A 23,861-nucleotide genomic window follows, 5' to 3' on the forward strand; every position below is an offset into this window, starting at 1 on the left:
CAAGTGGTAGAGTGCTCGCCTTGAGCTGAAGAGCTGAGGAACAGCGCCCAGGCCCAGAGTTCAAGCCCCACGACCAACAAAAAAAAACAAAAAAAAGAAAGAAAATTCAAGTAGAAATTAGTCAGAAGAGGTAAAGAATGTCAGTGTATATTAACAGAGGGGGCAATTCATCAAGAATTTATAGCCATTATCTATCTATCTATCTATCTATCTATCTATCTATCTATCTATCTATCTATCTATCTATCTATCTATCTATCTATCTATCTATCTATATATATATATATATATATATATACTCAGTGTTAGCACATCCCAAGTTGATAAAAACAAATATTACTAATCATAAATACAAAAGTCAAGACACAACATTTGTGGTTGAGCCCAATGGTCCAATCTAATCAATAGATAGAATGTTCTGGTTAAAAAAAAAATTCAACACAGACACATTACAACTCAACAACACCCTCGGTGACATATAAATTTAGCCAACTGTGGAATAATGCCCTGTGTTTAAAGAATAATTGAAATCTCTCAGGTGCCCACAGTACCTTTCCCAAACCAGATCATATCCTAAGCCATAAAACAAACTTCACAAAACACAATTCAACTTTCAGGTGTCTATATCCATAATAGAATAAAGATCTTATTAGAAATCAGTATCAAGGAACACTACACATGCTATTCAAAGAGATAAAGATTGAACACAGATGTTTGAATCGTCAGTGGGACATGGAAGAAATCAGGAAAGAAATCTCAAAACTTGGACACTGAAACAAAAATACAAACACACTGAATAGAACCGCGGAGCCAGGAAAGCAACGTGATGAGGACATTGTACCGCTACGAGCACCTACCTCAGAAACTCAGAGACCCCAGATTAAACCACCTAACCCTGAAGCTCAGGCTGTTGGAGATAAAGGAGAAACACCCCCCAAAAGAGAAAAGTTCTACCTTCGGCAGTGGCTTTCCCTGGTGGCAGTTGATTCCACCAACGTAGACCATGTTGGGCATCACAGGTCTGGGAAAGTCCAAGACAAAGTCAGTTCTCAACAACCAAATGGACACTTGGCTGAACAGGTCATATGTAGTGACCGGGGTCTGGAGAATCTCAGAGGCAGCTTCTATGGCTTTTTCAAAAAATACGGGACAAAATAGATGTTCTGTCAGGAGGGAAATGTGGTTCCACACTCTCTCTCTGAAAGTCATAGCGTGTGAGAAGCCCTGGAACCATCTGGGAACATAAGAAAGAGGACTGGGGCACTGGGTTCCTTCTTCAAGATTAGAGCAAAATGCTATTCTGGAAAACAACACAGACGGGAGTGAAAAATACCTGGCAACAATTAAGCCACACATGTCAAAAGGATCCAGGAACACTGCATCAAAAGAACTCTCACGTAGATACTCTATCAGTTCTTTGTCATTAAACAAACTCTTACAGAGTGAAAACATGATATCAAAAAAACCTGTAGCAGAACCTGTTGCTAGAGCAAACATATTGTCTTCCCGAGTTTTCCAGTGGGTATCAACAAAAAAATTGAACTCCCGGTCCAAATCCTCCAGCGTGTGAGGAGTTGAGTACGTCTTCACTGTGAAGTTCAGGGAGCGTCCCAGCTGCCAACTCACCTCTGGCACCACCACCACCACCTCATGCCCTCTCTGGAAGAGTTTCTCCACCACAGAGCGCATGGACAACCAGTGGCTGCCGTCCATGGGCACCACCAGCAGCTTGCCTGCCTGGGCAGAGCCTGAGGCCAGCAGCAGACAGGCACACACAGGAAGGAGGGCAGGCAAGACTGCAGGAGCCATGGGCAGTGCAGCCAGGCGTAATCTGCAGATAGACACTATACAGCAGGTGCAGTAAGGACAAACAGAAAATGTATGTTGGATACAGTGGATGCACACACGTTGTACAGATAGCTCCACTTGCTGTTGAATATTTACTCAAAAGAATAATGGTTAACGAGAAGCAATTGCTAATATCCCTGACACATGTTATCTATGTCAGAATTGTTCATAACCTTTGCCTTGGGGATAAGCATGCCCTCTACTGACAGATCATTACGCAATGGGTTTGGACTTTGACACTGTAGAAAGATGGAGAGGTAAACTAAAGGAATAAAGTTGCTAATATTGCATTGTTTCCCAAATAAACTTGGACTTTACCTCAAGTTTAACAAAGACTTCTTATTCAGAAAAAACAAAACAAAACAAAAAAAAAAACCTGGCACTCAGCCTCCAAGGAAAGACTGGGAGATCCCCGCCCTGCCCCCTCACTGTGGTGGAACTCTCTGTGCTTCTGAAGCGACTCTGCCATTAGGTGGCTCTGCTGCTTGACTTGTCTGTTCCCAGCAGGATGATGTTCCATTGCCGAGTCCTTTGAGACTTGTGAAGTGATGGAGTAAGACAGCACACCACGGTGGACCACTCCAGAGATCTGAGAGGATTTGCACATGCTCTCCTTAACTCACTTGCTCTGATCCATCTGAAGGAATAGGCAGACACCCACTGGCTGCTGTCTCCCCACTGCATCGAAATGTCCTTGTTTCACGTGTGCTTTCATGTTGTACACAGAGATCGTGACTTGTGTCCCTGGTTCCATCTGTCAGCCACTTACAAAGTCTCATTACTCGACTCCCACACTTCTGAGCATTCCTTGTGGTCCTGAATGTGACTGCTTCACAATTTTCTCCTGCTTTCACTGAGCACACATTAGGCCTGAACATAGGAAGTACACTGGGAACATCTGTTGCATGGTCTTCAAATACATTCGCAGATTTATATGCTTTCAAGTATGAACCCTAAGATGTGTTGGGAGATGTGAGGAACATTTGCTGAGAGGCTATATAAGCAATGTACAGGCCTAATCTTTTTTTTTTTTTTTTGGGGGGGGGCGCGGTCATGGGGCCTGAACTCTGGGCCTGGGCGCTGTCCCTCAGCTCTTCAGCTCAAGGCTAGCACTCTACCACTTGAGCCACAGCGCCACTTCCGGCTTTTTTCTTTTTACTTATGTGGTGCTGAGGAATCAAACCCAGGGCCTCATACATGCAAGGCAAGAGCTCTACCACTGAGCCACCTTCCCAGCCCAGGTCTGATCATTTTGAACTATACAAAATGACTCTTTACAGGACCTTGCTGATGGACAATTGCTTAGTCATGACTTGACCTGGTGACTTAGTTCTTTCAAGTCATTGTCTTTGAAACACAAAACTCAGTAAATTGATGTCAAAAACTGGACAAATCTCATCTGTCATATTTCTTCCCTCCCCTAAAATTCAAGAACAGCTACCCACTCAGTAGGACATGTTATTTGAACTTGGAATACTGGGCACAAGCATCAGTTGTTGACATGGTTTACAAAAGTGAATGAAATTTGATTTCCAAATGCAAGGCCTTGTCATATCAGAAAAAGACACACTGAGGGGAGGACAGAGAAAATACAGAGACAGAAAGATCATAAAGAATGATACAAGTAAGTAATATTGATCCAAATCTAAAAGATGTAATTCTTTTGAAAGGCAAATATAAGGTCAGTTTAAAAAAAACACAAGATTCTCAAAGGGGTGGAGTGGACTCAAGGAAAGGGGGTAGATAAACGAGGAAGAGAAGATGGCGAGGATGCAGTCAAGAATCCAATGTATATCCTACAAAGTTCAGAGTACAGGAAGAGGAGGGGATGGGAGGGAAGGGTGAGGATATTGAATGGAATGGGATATTGATCAAGATATACTGTATTCATAAACTGCTTTGTTATATGGTAACTCCTTTATACAACTACTCAAAGATAATAATAAAAACGAATAATGTATGGGGCTTCTATATTAACCATTACTACTTAATCTATAGCTGCTTAACCAAAGTATGTGCTGTAATACATAAATAAATAAGCCAGTGAGACAAAGTGAGAATTCAAAAACATATACAAAGAATATAATAAATTAAGACATAAAAATACAGTTCATTTCCATGGATGAAGGATGCAACTATACTTGAAATGTAATAGAAAAATAACTATGCTTTAGGAAAAGTAATCCATCTCAACTCATACAGAATTGCACATTAAGGTCTTACTGAAGAAAAAAATTAAGGGAACATGGTCAAAACATGAAAACAAAAAGGAAGAACATGTTTCTATTTCTAAAGTTTGGAAAGTCTTAAACCAGTTAAAATTGCAAAGCAGCTAAATAAAAAAACTAATTAGACTATAAGACAGTGAAAATAATTTATGAAAAAAGACAAAGACTACAACAAAATTATTTGTAATAAATATTAAAAAGCAAACTTTAACTGCTAGTCTTAAAAGGCCTGTAGCAATTAGTTATTAAAAAAAAAAAAAAAAGAAAAATAGCCCTAGTAAACATTAACTGATGTGGGGCTCTGAAGGTGGCTCAGTAGTAGAGTGCTTACCTTGCATGTATGAGGCACTGGGTTCAATTCCTCAGTACCACATAAGCAGAAAAAGCCAGAAGTGGTGCTGTGGCTCAAGTGGTAGAGCGCTAGCCTTGAGCTGAAGAGCTGAGGGACCATGCCCAGACCCAGAGTTCAAGCCCCACGGCTGAAAAACAGACCAACAAACCAAAACTCTCCCATCTTTATGGTTAAGCTGTATAAAACTTGAAATCATGTTCTCAATATTTTAAAGCAACTGTAAAAGGACAGGTAAAGTTTCTCAGTAGTGGCTAATGAGCACATTCACACTTTGGTGATAAGTGAAAAATATAAAGTAACAAGTAGTGTGGCCAATCATCATTATATATTATTATAGGAAAGTTAGGGTAGATGTATAAGATAGATATATGCTTACATTAGGTAACTTACAGAAATTGGAAGACAAGCAAAGAAAATTACTAAAGCATGTTATATAGGAAAGAGAGGATTGAAATAAACAGAGGATTGCAGGGAATGTGAAGACCAATATTAAAAATTAAGGCCAGGAATTTATATATAATTATACTAATTGTATATACAATCATGTTAACAAGGGAAGTTTATGAAGTTTGCTAACTAAAATTAAATTAAAATGTATAAGTAGGAAGTGGTGCTGTGGCTCAAGTGGTAGAGCGCTACCCCTGAGCTGAACAGCTGAGGGACAGCACCTAGAACCAGAGTTCAAGCCCTACAACTGACAAAGAATATTATATACATCTGGGGCTGGGAAGGTGGATCAGTGGTAGAATGTTTGCCTCATATGCATGAGGTCCTGTGTTCAATTCCTCATTACCACATAAGCAGAAAAAGCCAGAAGTGGTGCTGTGGCTCAAATGGTAGAACACTAGCTTTGAGCGCAAGAGCTGAGGAACAGTGCACAGGCTCAGAGTTCAGGCCCCACGACCACAAAAGAAAAATGTATAAGTAAAACAAGAGATCTAAACTGTGCCAAGCATAAATGACAAATCATAGTTCAGCAAAGAATGTCACTGTCCAAGCCCAGGTCACTGAGTGATGCCAAAGAGGAAAGTCTTAGCTTGGGTAGTAGATTTCCCCAGTGGCAGTTCATTCCACCAACGTAGACCATGTTGGGCATCGCAGAACTGGGAGACTCCAAGACAAAGACAGATTTCAACAACCAAATGAACACATGGTGTCATACATGGTGACTGGGGTCTGAAGAATTTCAGAGGCTACATCAGTGGCTCTTTTGAAAAAGTAGGTACAAAATAAAAGTCCATCCAAGTGGGAGATGTGGTTCCACACTCTCTCTCTGAAAGTCATGGTGTCTGGGAGGCCTGAGGCAAGTCTGGGAACATAGGAGACAGGACTGGGGCACTGAGCTCCTTCTTCCAGATTATAGCAAAATACAATCCTGGAGAAAATCACGGCAACAATTTGGCAACAATTAAGCCACACACATCAAAAGGATCCAGAAACACTGCATCAAAAGAACTCTCCTTTAGGAATTCCACTACTTTCCTGTCATTAAACAGACTCCTACAATGTGAAAACATGATGTCATAAAATCCCTTGGCTGAGCCAGTTACTGCAGAAAACATAGTTTGTTCTGGAGTTTCCCACTGGGTGTCAAGAAAAACCTTGAACTCCCGGTCCAAATCCTGCAGCGTGTGAGGAGTTGAGTACGTCTTCCCTGTGAAGTTCAGTGAGCGTCCCAGCTGCCAACTCACCTCTGGCACGGCCACCACCACCTCATGCCCTGCCTCACCCCTGCATAGTCCATCCCTGGAGCCCTGCCTCACCCCTGCACAGTCCACCCCTGGAGCCCTGCCTCACCCCTGCATACTCCACCTCTGGGGCTCTGCCTCACCCCTGTATACTCCACCTCTGGGGCACTGGATCACCCCTGCACAGTCTACCACTGGAGCCCTGCCCTTACTCCTGCAGCACAGATTGTTGGTGGTAGTAGCATGTTCCTCCCTATAAGTAGCCTTATACAGGCTTTCCATTCAACACATCAGTTTATGAGTACAATGCATCTTGATCAAGGTCACACCTTCTGTCTTTCTCCCTCATTTCTTCCAACCCCACCCATCCACTCAGGTTACCTCGTTAACACAAAACGGCTACATTAATATTCTTGGCACTCAAAAGGATTATAACAACTTTTTTTTAAAAATAAAAAGGGGCATGTAATCATATTAAAAATAACCAACACTGTAAATGTGAAACTCATGGAAGAGGAAATACAAGGGTATGCTAACAACTAAACACTAATATATCCATAGAAAGAGGGAGTGAACATTAAAGCAGGCTCACACACAATGTTTTGGTCCAGAATTTAACACATCGTTAACAAGATGGCAATCTTTGGAGCCGGAGAGGGTTTGGAAAAGGTATAACTCTCATACATTGCTGGCCAGTGTAGTGGTTCAACATTCTGAAGACAATTCCTCAATTTATTAAATGTAATCAGAGATACTATCTGACAGAACAGTGCTGCTCCTAGAACACTGGCCTACTCAGATAACCAAAAGGACAGGAAATATATGCAATAATGTAAAGAAAACATGAAGAATGATCAGATATAGTCTTGCTCACAAATCCAAAAAGGAGAAAAAGCTAGGTTTTTACTGAGCTTGGAGGTTAGCTCAGGGTTGGAAGTGTAGCTTAAGTAGTAGGGCAACTGCCAATGAGTGAAAGCATCCAGTGATACTGAATTCACGTGCTGGTCTCAAAAACAAAAACGGTAGGGAACAGGCTAGCTCCAAACAATATGGTGTAACAATGTAAAAAATTGAATGCAATAATTAACAACTTGTCAGTCAGTAAGTAGTGGCCTTTATGATGCCTATAACTTATTGGCATGTATAAACGCAAAACAAAGGCATCTAGTATGTTTTATTACTTGCATTTAATAGGCATGAAATTTATTCCTATGCCATTTAGTATATATACATGCATATTTTTTTTGCAAGTCTGGCCTGGGACTTGAACTCATAGCCTCAGCGTTATCCCTCTTTGTGTTCAAGGCTAACACTTTAACCACTTGACCTACAGTGCCACTTCTGACTTTTTGTGAGCAGTTTATTGGAAATAAGTCTCACAGACTTTCCTGCCTGGACTGGTTTTAAACTGTAATCCTCAGAGCTAAGCCACCTAAGTAGTTAAGATTACAGATGAGAGCCACAAGCACTCAGAATGTGAAAATTTTGCTGTTGTTGATGGTCGTGGGCCTTGAAATCTGGGCCTCGGCACTGCCCCTGAGCTCTTCAGCTCAAGGCTAGCATTCTACCACTTGAGCCACAGCGCCACTTCTGGATTTCTGAGTGATTTGTTAGGGATAAGTCTCATGGTCTTGCTGGGCACCAGTGGCTCACACCTGTAATTCTAGCTATTCAGAATGCTGTGATCTGAGGATCGCGGTTCAAAGCCAGCCCGGGCAGGAAAGTCCATGAAACTCTTATCTCCAATAAAACACCAGAAAACCAGAAGTGGTGCTGTAGCTCAAGTGGTAGAGTGCTCACTTTGAGCTGAAGAGCTGAGGACAGCGTTCAGGCCCAGAGTTCAAGCCCACGACTGACAAGAAGAAAAAAAAAAAGAGTCTCAAGGTCTTTCCTGCCTGGACTGGATTTGAATCGTGATCCTCAGATCTCAGCCTCCTGAGTACAGGTATGAGCCACCAGCGCCCAGCCCATAATTTTTTTTGTATTTTTATTTTTACTAGTCCTAGGGCTTGAACTCAGGGCCTGAGCACTGTCTGAGAGGATCTCAGGCTAGGATTCTACCACTTGAACCACAGCACCACTTCCAGCTTTTTCTGTTTCTGTGGTACTGAGGAATCAAACCCAGAGATTCATGAATGCTAGGCAAGAACCCTACCAGTAGGCCACATTCTAGCCATAATCTTATTTTTAAATGGGTTTATACATAATGTTATTTTTAAATGGGTAGAGGAGATTGTCCTGTACATATAATATAAGTAAAGGGTCACATTTCATATTTAAAGAGTTTACAAAAAACAAGTTATAAATGCAGCCTGGTAGTACTATGAAATTATATCAGTTCTACATATGTACATATAATGAGGGCAGCTACATAAAATCTACTTAAACCACAGTAAACTATGGTCACACATAAAAACATCATAAAAGGAAGAAAAATTATCAAGCTGCACCAGGAAGATGGTATAGTTTCAGCAAAAATAAAGAACACACCAATCAATGTCCAAAGTCTGTTCACGATCAGTGAGCCAAGGAGAGAAGTCCTACCTTCGGCAGTGGCTTTCCCTGGTGGCAGTTCATCCCACCCACGTAGACCATGTTGGGCATCACAGGTTTGGGAAACTCCAAGACAAAGTCAGATCTCAACAACCAAATAGACACTTGGCGGAACAGGTCAGACACGGTGACTGGTGTTTGAAGAATTTCAGAGGCAGCTTCTGAGACAGGTTTGTAAAAGAGCGGACAAAACATTCGCTCTGCCAAGTGACTTATATAATTCCACACTCGCTCCTGGAAAGTCATGGCATCTGTGAGACTCAAGAGACCTCTGGGAACATAAGAAGGGGGAGCCGGACACTGAGCTCCTTCTTCAAGGTAATGACAAAATACTCCCCTAGAGAACAGTACAGATGGGAGTGCAAGATACTTGGCAACAATTAAGCCACACATGTCAAAAGGATCCAGAAACACTGCATCAAAAGAGCTCTCCTTTAGGAATTCTACTAATTCCTTGTCATTAAACAAACTCCTACAATGTGAAAAAATCAACTGAAAAAATCCATAGGAAGAGCCACTTACTAAAGAAAAGATACTTTCTTCCTTCTTTTTCCACTGAGTGTCAATAAAAACCTTGAACTCCCGGTCCAAATCCTGCAGCGTGTGAGAAGTTGAGTATGTCTTCATTGTGAAGTTCAGTGAGCGTCCCAGCTGCCAACTCACCTCTGGCACGACCACCACCACCTCATGCCCTCTCTGGAAGAGTTTCTCCACCACAGAGCGCATGGACAACCAGTGGCTGCCGTCCATGGGCACCACCAGCAGCTTGCCTGCCTGGGCAGAGCCTGAGGCCAGCAGCAGACAGGCACACACAGGAAGGAGGCCAGGCAAGACTGCAGGAGCCATGGGCAGTGCAGCCAGGAGCAATCTGCAGTTAGACACTATACAGCAGGTGCAGGAAGGACAAACAGAAAATGTATGGTAGATAGAGTGGATGCACACACTTTTGTACAGAAAGCTCTACTTGCTGCTGCAGATTTACCCAACAAACAAAAATTATTAAAGCCCGATGCTGGTGTCTCACCCCCATAATCCTAGCCACTCAGGAGGTTGGATTTGAGGATCAAAGTTCAAAACCTACCTGGGGGGCTGGGAAAGTGGCTCAGTGGTAGAATGCTTGCCTTGCATGCATGAGGCCCTGGGTTCGATTCCTCAGCACCACATAAGCAGAAAAAGCTGGAAGTGGCACTGTGGCTCAAGTGGTAGAGCACTATCCTTGAGCTGAAGAGCTGAGGGACAGCGCCTAGGCCCAGAGTTCAGGCCCCATGACCGGCAAAAAAAAAAAAAAAAAAACTGAAAAAAAAAAACAACAAAACCTACCTGGGCCGGAAAGTCTACCAGACTCTTATCTCCAATTAACCATCAGAAAACGGAAAGTGGCTGATGCTCAAAGTGGTGGAGTGCTAGCCTGTGGTAAAAAAGCTCAGGGATATCACTCAGGCCCTATGTTCAAGCCTCACTGACCACATCACCACCAACAACAACAAAAAGAATACTGATTAATATTGCAAATAATGCCAGGCATCAGTGGCTCATTCCTGTTATCTTAGCTACTCAGGAGGCTGAGAGCTGAGGATCACAGTTCAAAGCCAGCCGATGCAGGAAGGGCCATAAGACTCATCTCCAATTAAGCACCAGATAACCAGAAGTGACACTGTTGCTCAAATGGCAGAGTGCTCGCCTTGAGCAACCCAGGCCCAGAGTTTAACCCCATAACTGACAAAAAAAACTTAAAAATACATACAAATGCATATATATACGTATATAAGGATGATTTGACCTTTGCCTTGGAGAGAAGCATGCCCTCTACTGACACAAACATAAAGCAGTGGGTTTGGACTTTGACACTGTAGAAAGATGAAGAACTAAACTAAACTTGAATAAAGTTGCTAATACTGCACTGTTTCCCAAATAAACTTGGACTTTACCAACAGTCTAACAAAGACTTCTTACTCAGAAAAAAACTAGCACTCAGCCTCCAGGGAAAGACTAATGAGATCCACAGCTCTGCCCTCCTCATTGTGGTGGAATTCTGGCTTTGAAGCAACTCTGCCATTAGGTGGCTCTCCTGCTTAACTTGTCTGTTCCCAGCAGGATGATGTTCCAATGCTGAGTCCTTTGAGACTTGTGAAGTAATGGAGTAAGACAGCACACCACGGTGGACCACTCCAGAGATCTGAGAGGATTTGCACATGCTCTCCTTAACTCACTTGCTCTGATCCATCTAAAGGAATAGGCAGACACCTACTGGCTGCTCATCTCCACACTGCACCAAATAAAGGACACTGCATTTTATAAAGGACAACTGATGATGATCACAAAATTTAGAAAATGAAAAACATTTGTGGCTTTCTTAGTAAGCACTAATACTTGATATAAGGCTGCTTAATGAAAGCCTGTACTGCAGCATGAATAGATGATTAAGCCAGTGGGACAGAGGGAGAGATTAGAAGCAGATAGAATGAATGTGTGCTGGCGTGATTTTTAAAAACTACAGTTCATTTCCATGGAAGAAGAATGCCATTATACTCAAAATGTGTTAGGAAACACAGAAAACTCAACTCATACAGAATGCACATTAAGATCTCATTGCAGAAAAAGGTCACCAAAATCAGAGAAACATGTTCAAAACATGAAAGCAAAAGAGAACATGCTTCTTTTTCTAAAGCTGGAAAGAAACCAATTGAAAGCTGGGTGCTGGTAGCTTACACCTGTAATCCTAGGACTCAGGAGGCTTAGATCTGAGGATCGTGGTTCAAAGCCAGCCCAGGCAGTAAGATCCATGAGATTCTTATCTCCGATAAACCACCAGAAAACCAGTAGTTGTGCTGTAGCTCAAGTTATAGAGCACCAGCCTTGAGCTGAAGAACAGTGTCCAAGCCCAGAGTTCAAACCCCACAACCGACCAAAAAAAAAAGTTGAGGGCTGGGAAGGTGGCTCAGTGGTAGAGCGCTTGCTTTGCATGCATAAGGCCCTGGGTTCGATTCCTCAGCACCACATAAGCAAAAAAGAAAAATGCCAGAAGTGACGCTGTGGCTCAAGTGGTAGAGCGCTAGCCTTGAGCTGAAGAGCTGGGGGACAGCACCCAGGCCCAGAGTTCAGGCTCCACGACTGGACCCCCCCCAAAAAAAAAGTTGAAATTCAAAAACAGCTAAAACAAGCAATCCATTATACTATAAAAAAAAGTGAAAATAATGTTTGAAAAGGGACAAAGATCTACAATAAAATTAATTATAGTACACATACGAAAACAAAAAGTATTATTTCTAGTCCTATGAAACTTATAGCAATTAATTATAAAAAGGAAACATTTAAAAATGTGAACATGTAATAAAAGAAAAATGTGAATGAATGACAGCATATCTGTGAAAATTGCACATGAAATCAAAAAAGAGTTATGCACAATACTTTGGGCTAAAATAAAAACTTTTTCCCCCAACAACAAATCTTCAAAGAAACAACTGCCCAATAAATAAGTGGGCTAAAGACTTAAAGAGAAACTTTTCTGAAGAGGAAAGAAGGATGGCCAATAGACACATGAAGAAATGCTCAACCTCCCTAGCCGTAAAAGAAATGCAAACCAAAACAACATTGAGATATCACATCACTCCAGTTAGAATGGCTAAAATCAAGAACTCTAATAACAACAGATGCTGGAGGGGATGTGGACAGAAGGGAACCTTACTGCATTGTTGGTGGGAATGTAAACTTGTTCAACCACTTTGGAAAGTAGTATGGAGGTTCCTCAAAAGACTCCACATAGAGCTCTCCTATGACCCACCAATACCACTTTTGGGCATTTACCCAAATGTTTACAAACAAGACCACACTAAAGCTACCAGCACGACTATGTTTATTGCAGCATTATTTACTATAGCTAAGATATGGAACCAACCCAGATGCCCCTCAGTAGATGAATGGATCAAGAAAATGTGGTATATATAAACAATGGAATTCTATGCCTCCATCAGAAAGAATGACATTGCCCCATTTGTTAGGAAATGGAAAGGCTTAGAAAAAATTCTATTAAGTGAAGTAAGCCAGGCCCAAAGAAACATAGGTCCCATGGTTTCCCTTATTTGCAATATCTAGTATATGTCTGAGTCAAGCAGAAAAGGTCAGATAAGGTGATGTTAGGGAAATGAACCCTAAGATATGTATTCAAATGTTTTTTTCTTTCATGCAATTGTTTCTCACACATTTATAAGATTATTTCTTTGTTGCTATGTATGTCCCTCCCCCACGGTATAACCCCTGCTTTCACTGTATTTGATGTCAGTATAATTTGTGGAGGGGAAGGGGAAAAACAAGTCATTTAATTGCAACAATGTACGAGTCGTTATGTCCAAAACGAACTTTACAACTTTGGTGGGGGGGGAGATTGGGAGGGGGGCGGAGGGGAGGATGGGAAGGGATGGGAAGGGGAAAGAAAGAAGGAGGCTACAATGCTTGATATGAAATGTACTCATTATCTTGCCCATGTAAGTGTAACCCCTCTGTACAGTATTTTCACAATAATATATATATATATATATATATAGTTTAAAAATTTTTTTGATTACTTAAAGATTGAGACAAGAGAGGATATAAAAACAAAAACTCTCATATACTTACTGTGAAGTTGTACAAGGTTTGAAATCATATATTCAATATTTTAAAGCAATAGTGAGACAATGGGTCAAATTTCTCATCAGTAGCTTATGAGCAGGTCTGCTTACAAAGAAAAAATACAAGAGGAGGGTATATAGACTATTACTAAATTTTATCTTAGGCAAGGTAGGGTGTCTAAATAAGAAAGATATATGATTATATGATACGATTTCCAGGAATTGGAAAATGATCAAACAAAACTACTAAAAGCATGCTCCTATAGATATATAGAGGATTACTGGGAAATTATAGCATGAACATTAAAAATACAGACAGAATTTTAAATAATTATACTTGTATAAATACTCACAACAATACCATTTGGGTTATAGTTTATTGACCAAATTTAAACAAATTGAAAATATGTAACAAATCCAAACGAGATCTGTGATATGACCAACATAAATGAGGAATCACAGTTGAGCAAAAAAATCTTTGTGCCAGGGAGAGAAGTTGTACCTTAGGTAGTAGCTTTCCCGGTGGCAGTTGATTCCACCAACATAGACCATGTTGGGTATCATGGGTCTGGGAAAGTCCAAGACAAAGTCAGATCTCAACAACCAAATAGACATGTGGCTGAAGGGATCTTGCGTGGTGACTGGTATTTGAAGAATTTCAGAGGCTATATCAGTGGCTCTTTTGAAAACGTAAGGACGAAATAAAAGTTCATCGAAGTGGGAAGTGCAGTTCTACTCTTTCTCTCTCCCACCCCCTTTCTCTTTCTCCACCTCTCTCAAAGTCATGGCATCTGGGAGGCCTGAAACGGAAGTCTAGGAACACAGGAGAGAGGACTGGGGCACTGAGCTCCTTCTTCAACACTATAGCAAAATACAACCCTGGAGAAAATCACGGCTGGAAGTGAAAAGTATTTGGCAACAATTAAGCCACACACATCAAAAGGATCCAGAAACACTGCATCAAAAGAACTCTCCTTTAGGAATTCCACTACTTTCCTGTCATTAAACAGACTCCTACAATGTGAAAACATGATGTCATAAAATCCCTTGGCTGAGCCAGTTACTGCAGAAAACATAGTTTGTTCTGGAGTTTCCCACTGGGTGTCAAGAAAAACCTTGAACTCCCGGTCCAAATCCTGCAGCGTGTGAGGAGTTGAGTACGTCTTCACTGTGAAGTTCAGGGAGCGTCCCAGCTGCCAACTCACCTCTGGCACAACCACCACCACCTCATGCTCTCTCTGGAAGAGTTTCTCCACCACAGAGCGCATGGACAACCAGTGGCTGCCGTCCATGGGCACCACCAGCAGCTTGCCTGCCTGGGCAGAGCCTGAGGCCAGCAGCAGACATGCACACACAGGAAGGAGGGCAGGCAAGACTGCAGCAGCCATGGGAAGTGCAGCCAGGAGCAAGCCCACTGCTTAGACTATATGCTCTTCAAATACAGCAGGCTGAAGTACAAGCAGAAAGTGTACCATACAAAGAGTGTCTATACGTACAAATGAAATAACACTCACTGTTAATTATTTATCCCCAAGGAACAACGATTAATGTCTAGCATGAGCTAAGATCTGTATTTACTTATTTGCAAGGTTAAAATAGATTATAACCTTTGACTTGTGGAGAAGCATGCCCTGTACTGCACTGAAGGCATCAGAAACAGAATTGTGCAAGTGATTTGGACTTTGTCAATTATTTAGAAAGATGGAAAGCTAATTGGAATGAAGCTACTAACACTGGATTGTTTCCCAAATAAAACTTAGACTTTACCTATACTCTGTCAGACTTCTTACTCAGAGAGAAACTCTCAGCCTTGCCGTCCTCTCTGCAATGCAATTCTGGTTCAAAAGCAGCTCTGCCAATAAGGGGTTAAAAACACAACCAATAAACTGTTAATAACCAATAGATTCAAGGATTTGTTTTTTTAATAGGACAACAAAAATTTCAAAATGGACCAAGAACTTAAGACACTTGTCAAAAAAGTGCATACAATTCTCTAACAGAAATCTGGAAAGAAGGGTCACCATTCATTCGTGAAATAATAATTGCTACCACATTGAGAGGTTACCTCCCCCTTTCCAAATGGCTGTTGTCAAAAAGAGAAAATACAGATAGTGTTTTCCATGTGGAGAAATGGAACCCTGGCACATTGAGAGGAATGTATGTTTGTGAAAAACACTATGGAAAACGACGTGCAGATGCCTCAAAACCCTTTAAATAGAAATATGCTGTATTCAGAAATCTCACTTCCTACTGTTTATCAAAATATTTGCAACCAGTTTGTCAAAGAGATGCCTGCACTACCTTGTTCACTGCTGCTAGGTGATGGAATTAATCTGTGTTCAGACGACACAGGGGAAAGCATTAAAAATGTGGTAGGTGCACAAAATGAGATATTTGGTTTTAAACAAGAAACCCCTCACTTGCAACAATGGTTGCAACTGGAGAACACTGTGCTAACTTTTCTTTCATGAATCTTAAACTCTGGGCCTGTGCACTGTCCCTCAGGTCTTCAGCTCAAGGTGAGTGCTCTACCACTTGAGCCACAGCACCACTTCTGGTTTTCTGAGTAGTTAATTGGAGATAAGAGTTTCACAGGCCTTCCTGCCCAGGCTGGCATTGAACCGCCATCCTCAGATCTCAGCCTCCTGAGTAGCTAGGATTACAGGTGTGAGCCACCAGCACCCAGCATGCTAACTGAAATGAAGTGGCACAGAGACAAATACTACTTGATCTCACTTATCTATGAGACTTGAAATAACCATAAGAACCCAGGGCTGTGTAACTGCATCCTAACTTCAATGCCCAGAGTTAAAGCTGCCCTGCCCAAATAATACAGACAGAAATTGAATTCAGTCCACTGGGACCTACTCAGCAATTCCCCCAGGACTTGCCAAAATTTCAAAGGTCTGGGAATGGGCTAGGAAGGTGGCTCAATGGTACAGTGCTTGCCTTGCATGCCTGAGGCCCTGGGGTTGATTCCTCAGTACCACCTAAGCAAAAAAAAAAAAAAAAAATGTGGAAGTGGCGCTGTGGCTAAAGTGGTAGAGCACTAGCCTTGAGCTGAAGAGCTGAGGGACAGTGCCCAGGCCCAGAGTTAAGGCCCCACAAAAAAAAAAGAAAAAAAAAAAAGAAAGAAAGAAATGGGAGTGATTGCCTCATTCCCTCTTTAAAGTAATTATCTGTTTTCTTAGGATAGGATCACAAAGCCTCAATAGCTAGGTACATATGATCATATAAAATGATGTGTATGAAAATGAACTCCAAAAACTTTGTCTTATTTTTTGTTTTATTTTAGTTTTCTTTCTCCTTTGTTGCTGTTTTCTGTACCTTTTGTCTGCTTTTGGAGAGGTTAAGGGGGAGCACAGAAATGGTGGGACAAAGGGTGAACAAATGCAGCAGTGATACTCACTAGATGCTATGTTGAAAATGAACTTGTGGGGGTGGGGTGGGTGGGTGGAGGGATAACACAGGAGAAAACTGCCAGAAGGAAGAGGTGACACTGTTCAAAAAGACATGTGCCCATTACCTGAGGTATGCAACTTGGACCCCTCTATACACAACCTTTACAATAACAATTAAAATGATAAACAAAAACAGCTATCTGTTGTCCCTACTAAAGGATTCAGTCCCATCTCTGAGTATACGACCTCTGGATGCATTCAGGGTATTTTGTTATAGGTCTCCTACGTTGAAACCCAGATACCACACACCGTCAACACACACACACACACACACACACACACACTCCTTTTTTTGTCAATCGTGGAGCTTGAACTCAGAGCCTAGGTGCTATCCCTCAGCTCTTTAGCTCTAGACTAGTGCTCTACCACTTGAGCCACAGAACCACTTCCAGTTTTGGTGGTTAACTGGAGATAAGTGTCTCACAGTCTTTCCTGTTCAGGCTGGCTTTTGACTGCAATCCTTAGCTCTCAGCCTCCTGAGTAGCTAGGATTACAGGTATGAGTGATTGGTGCCCTGCAAATGTTTATTTCTTATCAAACAGAACTATGAATACTGCTCTCCAGAAGCACAAAAACTATATGCCTTTCCCTAACACAGCATACACATGAAACAAGGGTGGAAAAGTATATACAGTTCACAGTCATCCTGATAAACATTTACATTTATAGTTGTGGCACACTCAGCCTCTTGATCAAGTGCCTACATAAAGATCTCAGTTCTTCCTGGTGACTTCCTTTATTTATGTGTATGTGTGTATATACCACATTTATATGTATAATGATTTATAAATATACAAGGATATTCATAAATATATTTATAGAAAATAAAATTCTAATACATGTATTTACACACTTTCAAATACATCGATCCTTTAACGTACATATAAAAGCCTATCTTTCTTTCTTTCTAAAAACATGGGCATTATAAGACAAACGCCTTTAACACTCTATGGTTTCATGTTGCATTGACATCAAGACAGGATGGTGATAAAGAATCACATAAAGCTATTTCTACACTGCTCCATGTGATCTAATAGGCCACACAACACTCTGGTGACTGAGGAACCTGTAGGCTCCACGCTCAGGTGGAGGGCAAGGACACAGCGAGGTGTGGGTGCAGCATGGAACTGAGCTGATGGAATGGGAGGAGAGAGACGCCCTTTCAATGGCTCAACTTTGCAGCTTTTCAGTGTCTTTTTTTTTTTTGGTCAGATGTGGGGCTTGAACACAGGGCCTCAGCACTGTCCCTGAACAATTTTTGCTGAAGGCTGCTTGCCCTTTGAGCCACAGCTCCTCCACCTCTGGTTAGATAAGAGTCTCATGGAGACTCTTCAGACCAGGCTGGTTTCCAATCACGATTCTCAGATCTCAGCCTTCTGAGTAGCTAGGATTATAGCCGTGAGCCACTGGCACCCAGCTCAGCATCTTACGCCTTGCTTCTCCTTTCTTGATCTTGCTGTGTGCAAGAGTAACCCTACCTTTGACACACAAAGATCTGGTTCTCCCAGACTCTTAAAGGAAGCATTATTTATACCAGTCCATCGAGTCAGCTCAAAAATCATTCCCACCAAATACCTTCCAATATGTGAGAATCTGACCATGTCCCCAGTATTGGAACAACAAACAAAAGTGGGTATTTTACCACTGGGGCCCTGCCTCACCCCTGCATAGTCCACCCCTGGAGCCCTGCCTCACCCCTGCACAGTCCACCACTGGGGCCCTGCCTCACCCCTGCACAGTCCACCACTGGAGCCCTGCCTCACCCCTGCATAGTCCACCACTGGATCCTTGCCCTCACCTCTACATAGTCCACCACTGGAGCCCTGCCTCACCCCTGCATAATCCATCACTGGGGCCCTGCCTCACCCCTGCATAGTTCATCATTGGAGCCCTGCTTCACACCTGCACAGTCCACCCCTGGAGCCCTGCCTTACCCCTACCTAATCCACTAGTAGGGTCATGGATTTTTTTCTGCTCATGTGGTGCTGACCAATTGACCCCAGGGCTTCATGCATGTGAGGCAAGCACTCTACCACTGAGCCAGCTTCCAAGCCCCATCCTGCTATTTTTAAATGAGTAAAAAATATTTTCCTGTATGACTAAGATAGGATTAGTAAAAGAAGACATTTCATATTTTCAGTGTTTTACCAAAAACAATGCTATAAATGCTGCCTGGAAATAATATGATATTATATTAATTGTACATGTCTATATATCAAGGAAGGCAGCTACATAAAATCTACTTCAACCACAATAAAGTATTGGCACACATAAAAACATCATCAAAGGAAGAAAAATGATCAAACGACCAGAAAGATGGTTTAATTTCAGTGAAAATAAAGAACACACCAATTAATGTCCAAAGCCTGGTCATGATCAATAGGCTAAGTAGAGAAGTTGTACCTTTGGCAGTGGCTTTCCTGGGTGGCAGTTCATTCCACCCACGTAGACCATGTTGGGCATCACAGGTCTGGGAGACTCCAAGACAAAGTCAGTTCTCAACAACCAAATGGACACTTGGCTGAGGAGGTCATACATGGTAACTGGGGTCTGAAGAATTTCAGAGGCAGCTTCTGAGACAGGTTTGTAAAAGAGCGGACAAAACATATGCTCCGCCAAGTAATTTACATAATTCCACACTCTCTCTGGGAAAGTCATGGAATCTGTGAGTTCTGAGAGACCTCTGGGAACATAAGAAGGAGGAGCCGGGGTCTGCGTTCCTTCTTGAAGGTAATGACAAAATATTCCCTTGGTGAAGAGCACAGATGGAAGTGAAAGATACTTGGCAACAATTAAGCCACATGAATCAAAAGGGTCCAGAAACACCGCATCAAAAGAGCTCTCCTTTAGGAATTCTACTAATTCCTTGTCATTAAACAAACTCCTACAATGTGAAAAAATCAATTCAAAAAAACGATTAGAAGAGCCCATTATTAGAGAAAATATACTTTGTTCCTGCTTTTTCCACTGGGTGTCAATAAAAACCTTGAACTCCCGGTCCAAATCCTCCAGCGAGTGAGAAGTTGAGTACGTCTTCACTGTGAAGTTCAGTGAGCGTCCCAGCTGCCAACTCACCTCTGGCACAACTGCGACCACTTCATGCCCTTGGTGGATGAGTTTCTCTACCACAGAGCGCATGGAGAACCAGTGGCTGCCGTCCATGGGCACCACCAGCAGCTTGCCTGCCTGGGCAGAGCCTGAGGCCAGCAGCAGACATGCACACACAGGAAGGAGGGCAGGCAAGACTGCAGGAGCCATGGTAAATGTAGTCAGGAGCAAGCCCCCTGTTTAGATACTGTGCTCATAAAACACAGAAGGTGGAAGAACAGGTAGGGCAGAAAGCAGCAATGAAGAGAGAGTGCATTCTAATATCCATTGAACAATGTTACACCCACTGGCAATGATTTACTCAGGGAAATAATTCATGAACTAATATCTCTCCAACACTTGCTGATACCTCTACTTGTATATTTTCCAGATAAGATTTTTTATGATGTTTTCCTTGTAGATATTCATGCATAGCACTACAATTTAAATTCACAGATTTTTACCAATGATTTTTGGGCCTGGAGAGCTCAGAGATATAGTAAAGGAAGTTGGGACAAATTCTGGCCTTTTGGAACGTTTCCAAGAGTAATTATTGGATGTTATCTTCAAATTATACAACTTTCCTTGTTCAGAAACAAATATGCTTCCCAGCTTTAAAAGAACGTCTTCAGGGGCTGGGAAGGTGGCTCAGTGGTAGAGCACTTGCCTTGCAAGCCTGAGGCCCTAGGTTCGATTCCTCAGCACCACATAAGCAAAAAGAAAAAAGCCGGAAGTGGCGCTGTGGCTCAAGTGGTAGAGCACTAGCCCTGAGCTGAAGAGCTGAGGGACAGCGCCCAGGCCCAGAGTTCAGGCCCCATGACCGGACCCAAAAACAAACAAACAAACAAACAACAACAAAAAAAAGAACGTCTTCAGGTTCCTTATTCCAAGCCCTTCACTGGCAATGGACTTGCTCTTCACAGACACTGTCATGGACAGCCATCCCTGTTTATTTGGGTCTATTTGTAGCACAGTACATGTTGCATTCCCAACCCTTCCAAGGCCTTCCTTCAGTGCTGGGAAAGCCTGACAACTCTCCTACTGGGACTCTTCCAGGGCTTCCAAGGTATTGAGGGACAAAAAGGGGAACTGTTAGGAAGAGACAGAGAAAAAATTGGCAAATATAAAACATGGCCAACAATGGGTGTCCCAGCACGGTATTTATTCTTCCCATAATACCTCCAGCTACTGTTCAATGGTCTGGGTGTCCTCTCACCTAATCAAAGGAGCCAGCGTGGCACGAGCACAAGCTCTCAGGCAACTCAAAGTCCAAGGGAGGAGGAATGGGCAGGACCCTGTTCTATAAAACCGTCCTCTGCGGAACTCTGATGAACTCCTCTCAGGCCCTCTCCTGCTGTAGACTTTCCTTACTTGCTTTCAAGCCTCTCCTTTCATTTACCGTCAATACTTTCCTGCCTTTGGCTTCTGTAATGAGTAGAAAAAATAAACCTGCCCTACACAATATTCCTATGTTAGAATCATGCTGAAGCTTGAACTCTGAGCTTGGGCCCTGTCCCTAAGCTGCTTTTGCTCAAAATTACTGCTCTACCACTTGAGCTACATCTTTAGTTTTGGCTTTTGGGTAGTTTATTGGAGGTGACTTACATAGATTTTCCTGCCAAGGCTGGGTTGGGACTAAGATCTTCAGATCTCTGCCTCCTGAGTAGCTAGGATTACAGGTGTGAGCCACCAGCAGCCTGCTTACAATCACCTTAAAAAAATTAATTTCCCCTAATAAATCCAGTGCATCAAGTAGTTATTCAGTTCAGGTTTTTCTGAGATTTTTTTTTTTTTGAAATGCCTTTCTCTTTCCTTCATTATCCCATCTAGAGATTTGTTCTCTGGTGTGAGTTCACACAGTGACTCCCAGGACCCTCGTTGGATTGACTTGAGTTTCCTTCTCACATTCTTGGAGCCAATCTTTGACAGCCTCGTGTTCATATTCTTTCTGGCTTCTTTCTCCATCCACAGTATCCCCTCTACGCTCTGTTCACAGCACATGTTCAAGAAATGTTCGTGGCCTTAGACTCAACTACACAGAGGCAGGTTTCTAGAAAGCTTTAGGTGAGGCCAGTGATACACATTAGGGCACCTGAGGACCATTTAGTGAGCGATTCCTCAAGCAGCCACGGAAGGGCCTTGCTCCCGGTTAGGAGCACAGGATGGCCTTTTCCAGCGCATTTGCCACATCACCTCTTGTCCCTGTGACTGGGAACTTTCAGGTAATTGTCTGTATGATGGCATGATGGAAACTCTACTCCCCTGTCGCCCAGGGAGTTCCACTAGCCACTCCCAACTGTCCCATTACAGTAAGCTGGAACCACCTAGATGGCGCCCAGATCTGACAGAAAGCTAAGATCATCTCATCATGACCTGGTGGCCCCTCTACCGTCTCCAAATTCACCAAACACCTGGCAGACGCCTTTCGTGGACACACAGTATAGGGGGAAATCACACAAAGTCATCCACAGGATCTTCCCATCCTAGGATGATTTGGGAAGCCCACATGAATCTCACCACAAACTGGTGGAAAACAGCATGCTCAGACCACCGAAAGCCTGGCAAAACTGAGAGGGGAGGAAGGGGAGAGGGGGAGAGGGAGATTGGGAGGGCGGGACGGGGACCAGGGGCAGGGAGAAGGATGGAGGGGGTAAGAGAGCAAGGGAGGGGGGGGGGAGGGGGGGGAGACAGAGAGCCAGAGCCAGAGCCACGCGGGCCTGGAAGCCGCCCCTCAGCTCTCCCCGCTCAAGGCTGGCCCGAACCGACGCGAGCGGCCCACAGGAAGTGAGCACCGAGCGAGGAGCACCGGCTCGCGGGGCGGGACGCCGGCCACCGGGTTTCTTCGGGAAAGCACGTCAACGAGGGCGTGTCCACGCCAAAGACAGGCCCGTCTGCACAGCCCAGCCGGCAGAACCATGGCGCACGGCGCACACCGGCTTCCACACGCCGAAGCCGAGCGCGCCGGCGGCTCCGCCCCAGCTCCCGGCCGGACCCCGGGCCCCGCGCCCGGCCGACCTCCTGCGCCACGCCCCGTCTCCGCCGGGGAGGAAGCGCGAGACCTGTCAGCTCGCGCGCGACCCGCCGACGCTGCCGCGTGGCACCCTGGGAAACGTAGTCCCGAGTCCCCAAAGGAAAAAATCTGTTCGCAGAGACCCGTCCACGCCGAGACGGCGGCGCCCATCGGGTTACGTCCGTTCGCCCTGCGTTCCGGCCGGGGCAGAGGTCTGGGCTTTAGGCTGTAAGTAGAGGCCGGGCCCGGGATCTAGGGAGGGATGGGAGAACACGTCGGTGGGCGAGGCGAGGGCTGCCGGGCCCGACGGCGGCGCGGGCACCGACGCCCGTCCGGGCCGCGGTGCGGAGCACAGCCCGCCCGTGGTAAAGAAGCCCCGGACCGCCGCGCGGCTCGGAAACCCACGGGGCTTCAGACACGCAGAGGACCGGCCCGGGCCGACCCGGAGACGCGAAGCCCTGGGGACGGCCGCCTGGCCGGGACGACGAGCGCCGGACGGGGCGGGCAGCCCGGTTCTCCCTCTCCCGAGCCTCCCCGGCTGGAGGAAGGCGGCGCCCGCGCAGCCGAGGCCGTCCCCGAGCCCACCGGACCCGTGTGGACCTGGCCTCGGGCCGTGAGCAGTCCTGGCACCGACAGGACGAAGCTGGCCCAGGGTGGTATTAGGTGAGTCTGCTGGGACACCGTTGGGCGGTAATGGAATAACCCAGTGCTTGACCCATAAATGCCTTTATGCACTTCAGCGCATCCGCGTGGTCACTGCGCTCGCTGCGCCGGCCGCCTACCCCAGCCCCGCACCCCTCAGTCCGGAGGACCTGGCCTGGGCCCCTGTGGGGATGAGAAGGATGTAGGATCCACTGTGTGAACTGGAGGCCAGACACTTTCGCTCCATTTCCTGTGCTTGTCTTATGGGGAATGAGTTGGAAAGAAAAACAATTATATATACATATATATATATATATACATATTTACATGTATATAATTAAAAATGATTTTTCATTGCACACTGACGTTCATTGGTGCACTATTC

The 23,861-nt window shown here is 44.0% G+C and overlaps 2 protein-coding genes and 2 pseudogenes across 2 annotated transcripts in view; all 4 read right to left on the minus strand.

Annotated features, from left to right (window-relative positions):
- The window catches only part of LOC138820744 (UDP-glucuronosyltransferase 1-6-like), a 144,078-nt gene extending 124,040 nt beyond the window's left edge, over window positions 1-20,038 (minus strand). Inside the window, exon 1 of the mRNA XM_070012827.1 lies at window positions 19,141-20,038. Within this exon, the coding sequence (XP_069868928.1) occupies window positions 19,141-19,995 (855 nt within the window). The 5' untranslated portion in view covers window positions 19,996-20,038. The remainder of the gene's footprint in view (window positions 1-19,140) is intronic.
- On the minus strand, window positions 5,402-6,233 carry LOC138808724 (UDP-glucuronosyltransferase 1A7-like; annotated as a pseudogene).
- On the minus strand, window positions 8,634-9,584 carry LOC138808815 (UDP-glucuronosyltransferase 1A7-like). Its single transcript, XM_069995047.1, has one exon. It carries the CDS (start codon window positions 9,513-9,515, stop codon window positions 8,634-8,636), a length of 882 nt encoding a protein of 293 aa, XP_069851148.1. The 5' UTR covers window positions 9,516-9,584.
- LOC138808888 (UDP-glucuronosyltransferase 1A7-like) lies at window positions 10,914-14,664 on the minus strand (annotated as a pseudogene).
- Window positions 20,039-23,861: the final 3,823 nt, after the last annotated feature.

The sequence above is a fragment of the Dipodomys merriami genome, unplaced genomic scaffold (genome assembly GCF_024711535.1).
Source record: "Dipodomys merriami isolate MVZ:Mamm:240054 unplaced genomic scaffold, mDipMer1.0.p SCAF_1, whole genome shotgun sequence".
In the NCBI taxonomy this organism is placed as follows: domain Eukaryota; kingdom Metazoa; phylum Chordata; class Mammalia; order Rodentia; family Heteromyidae; genus Dipodomys; species Dipodomys merriami.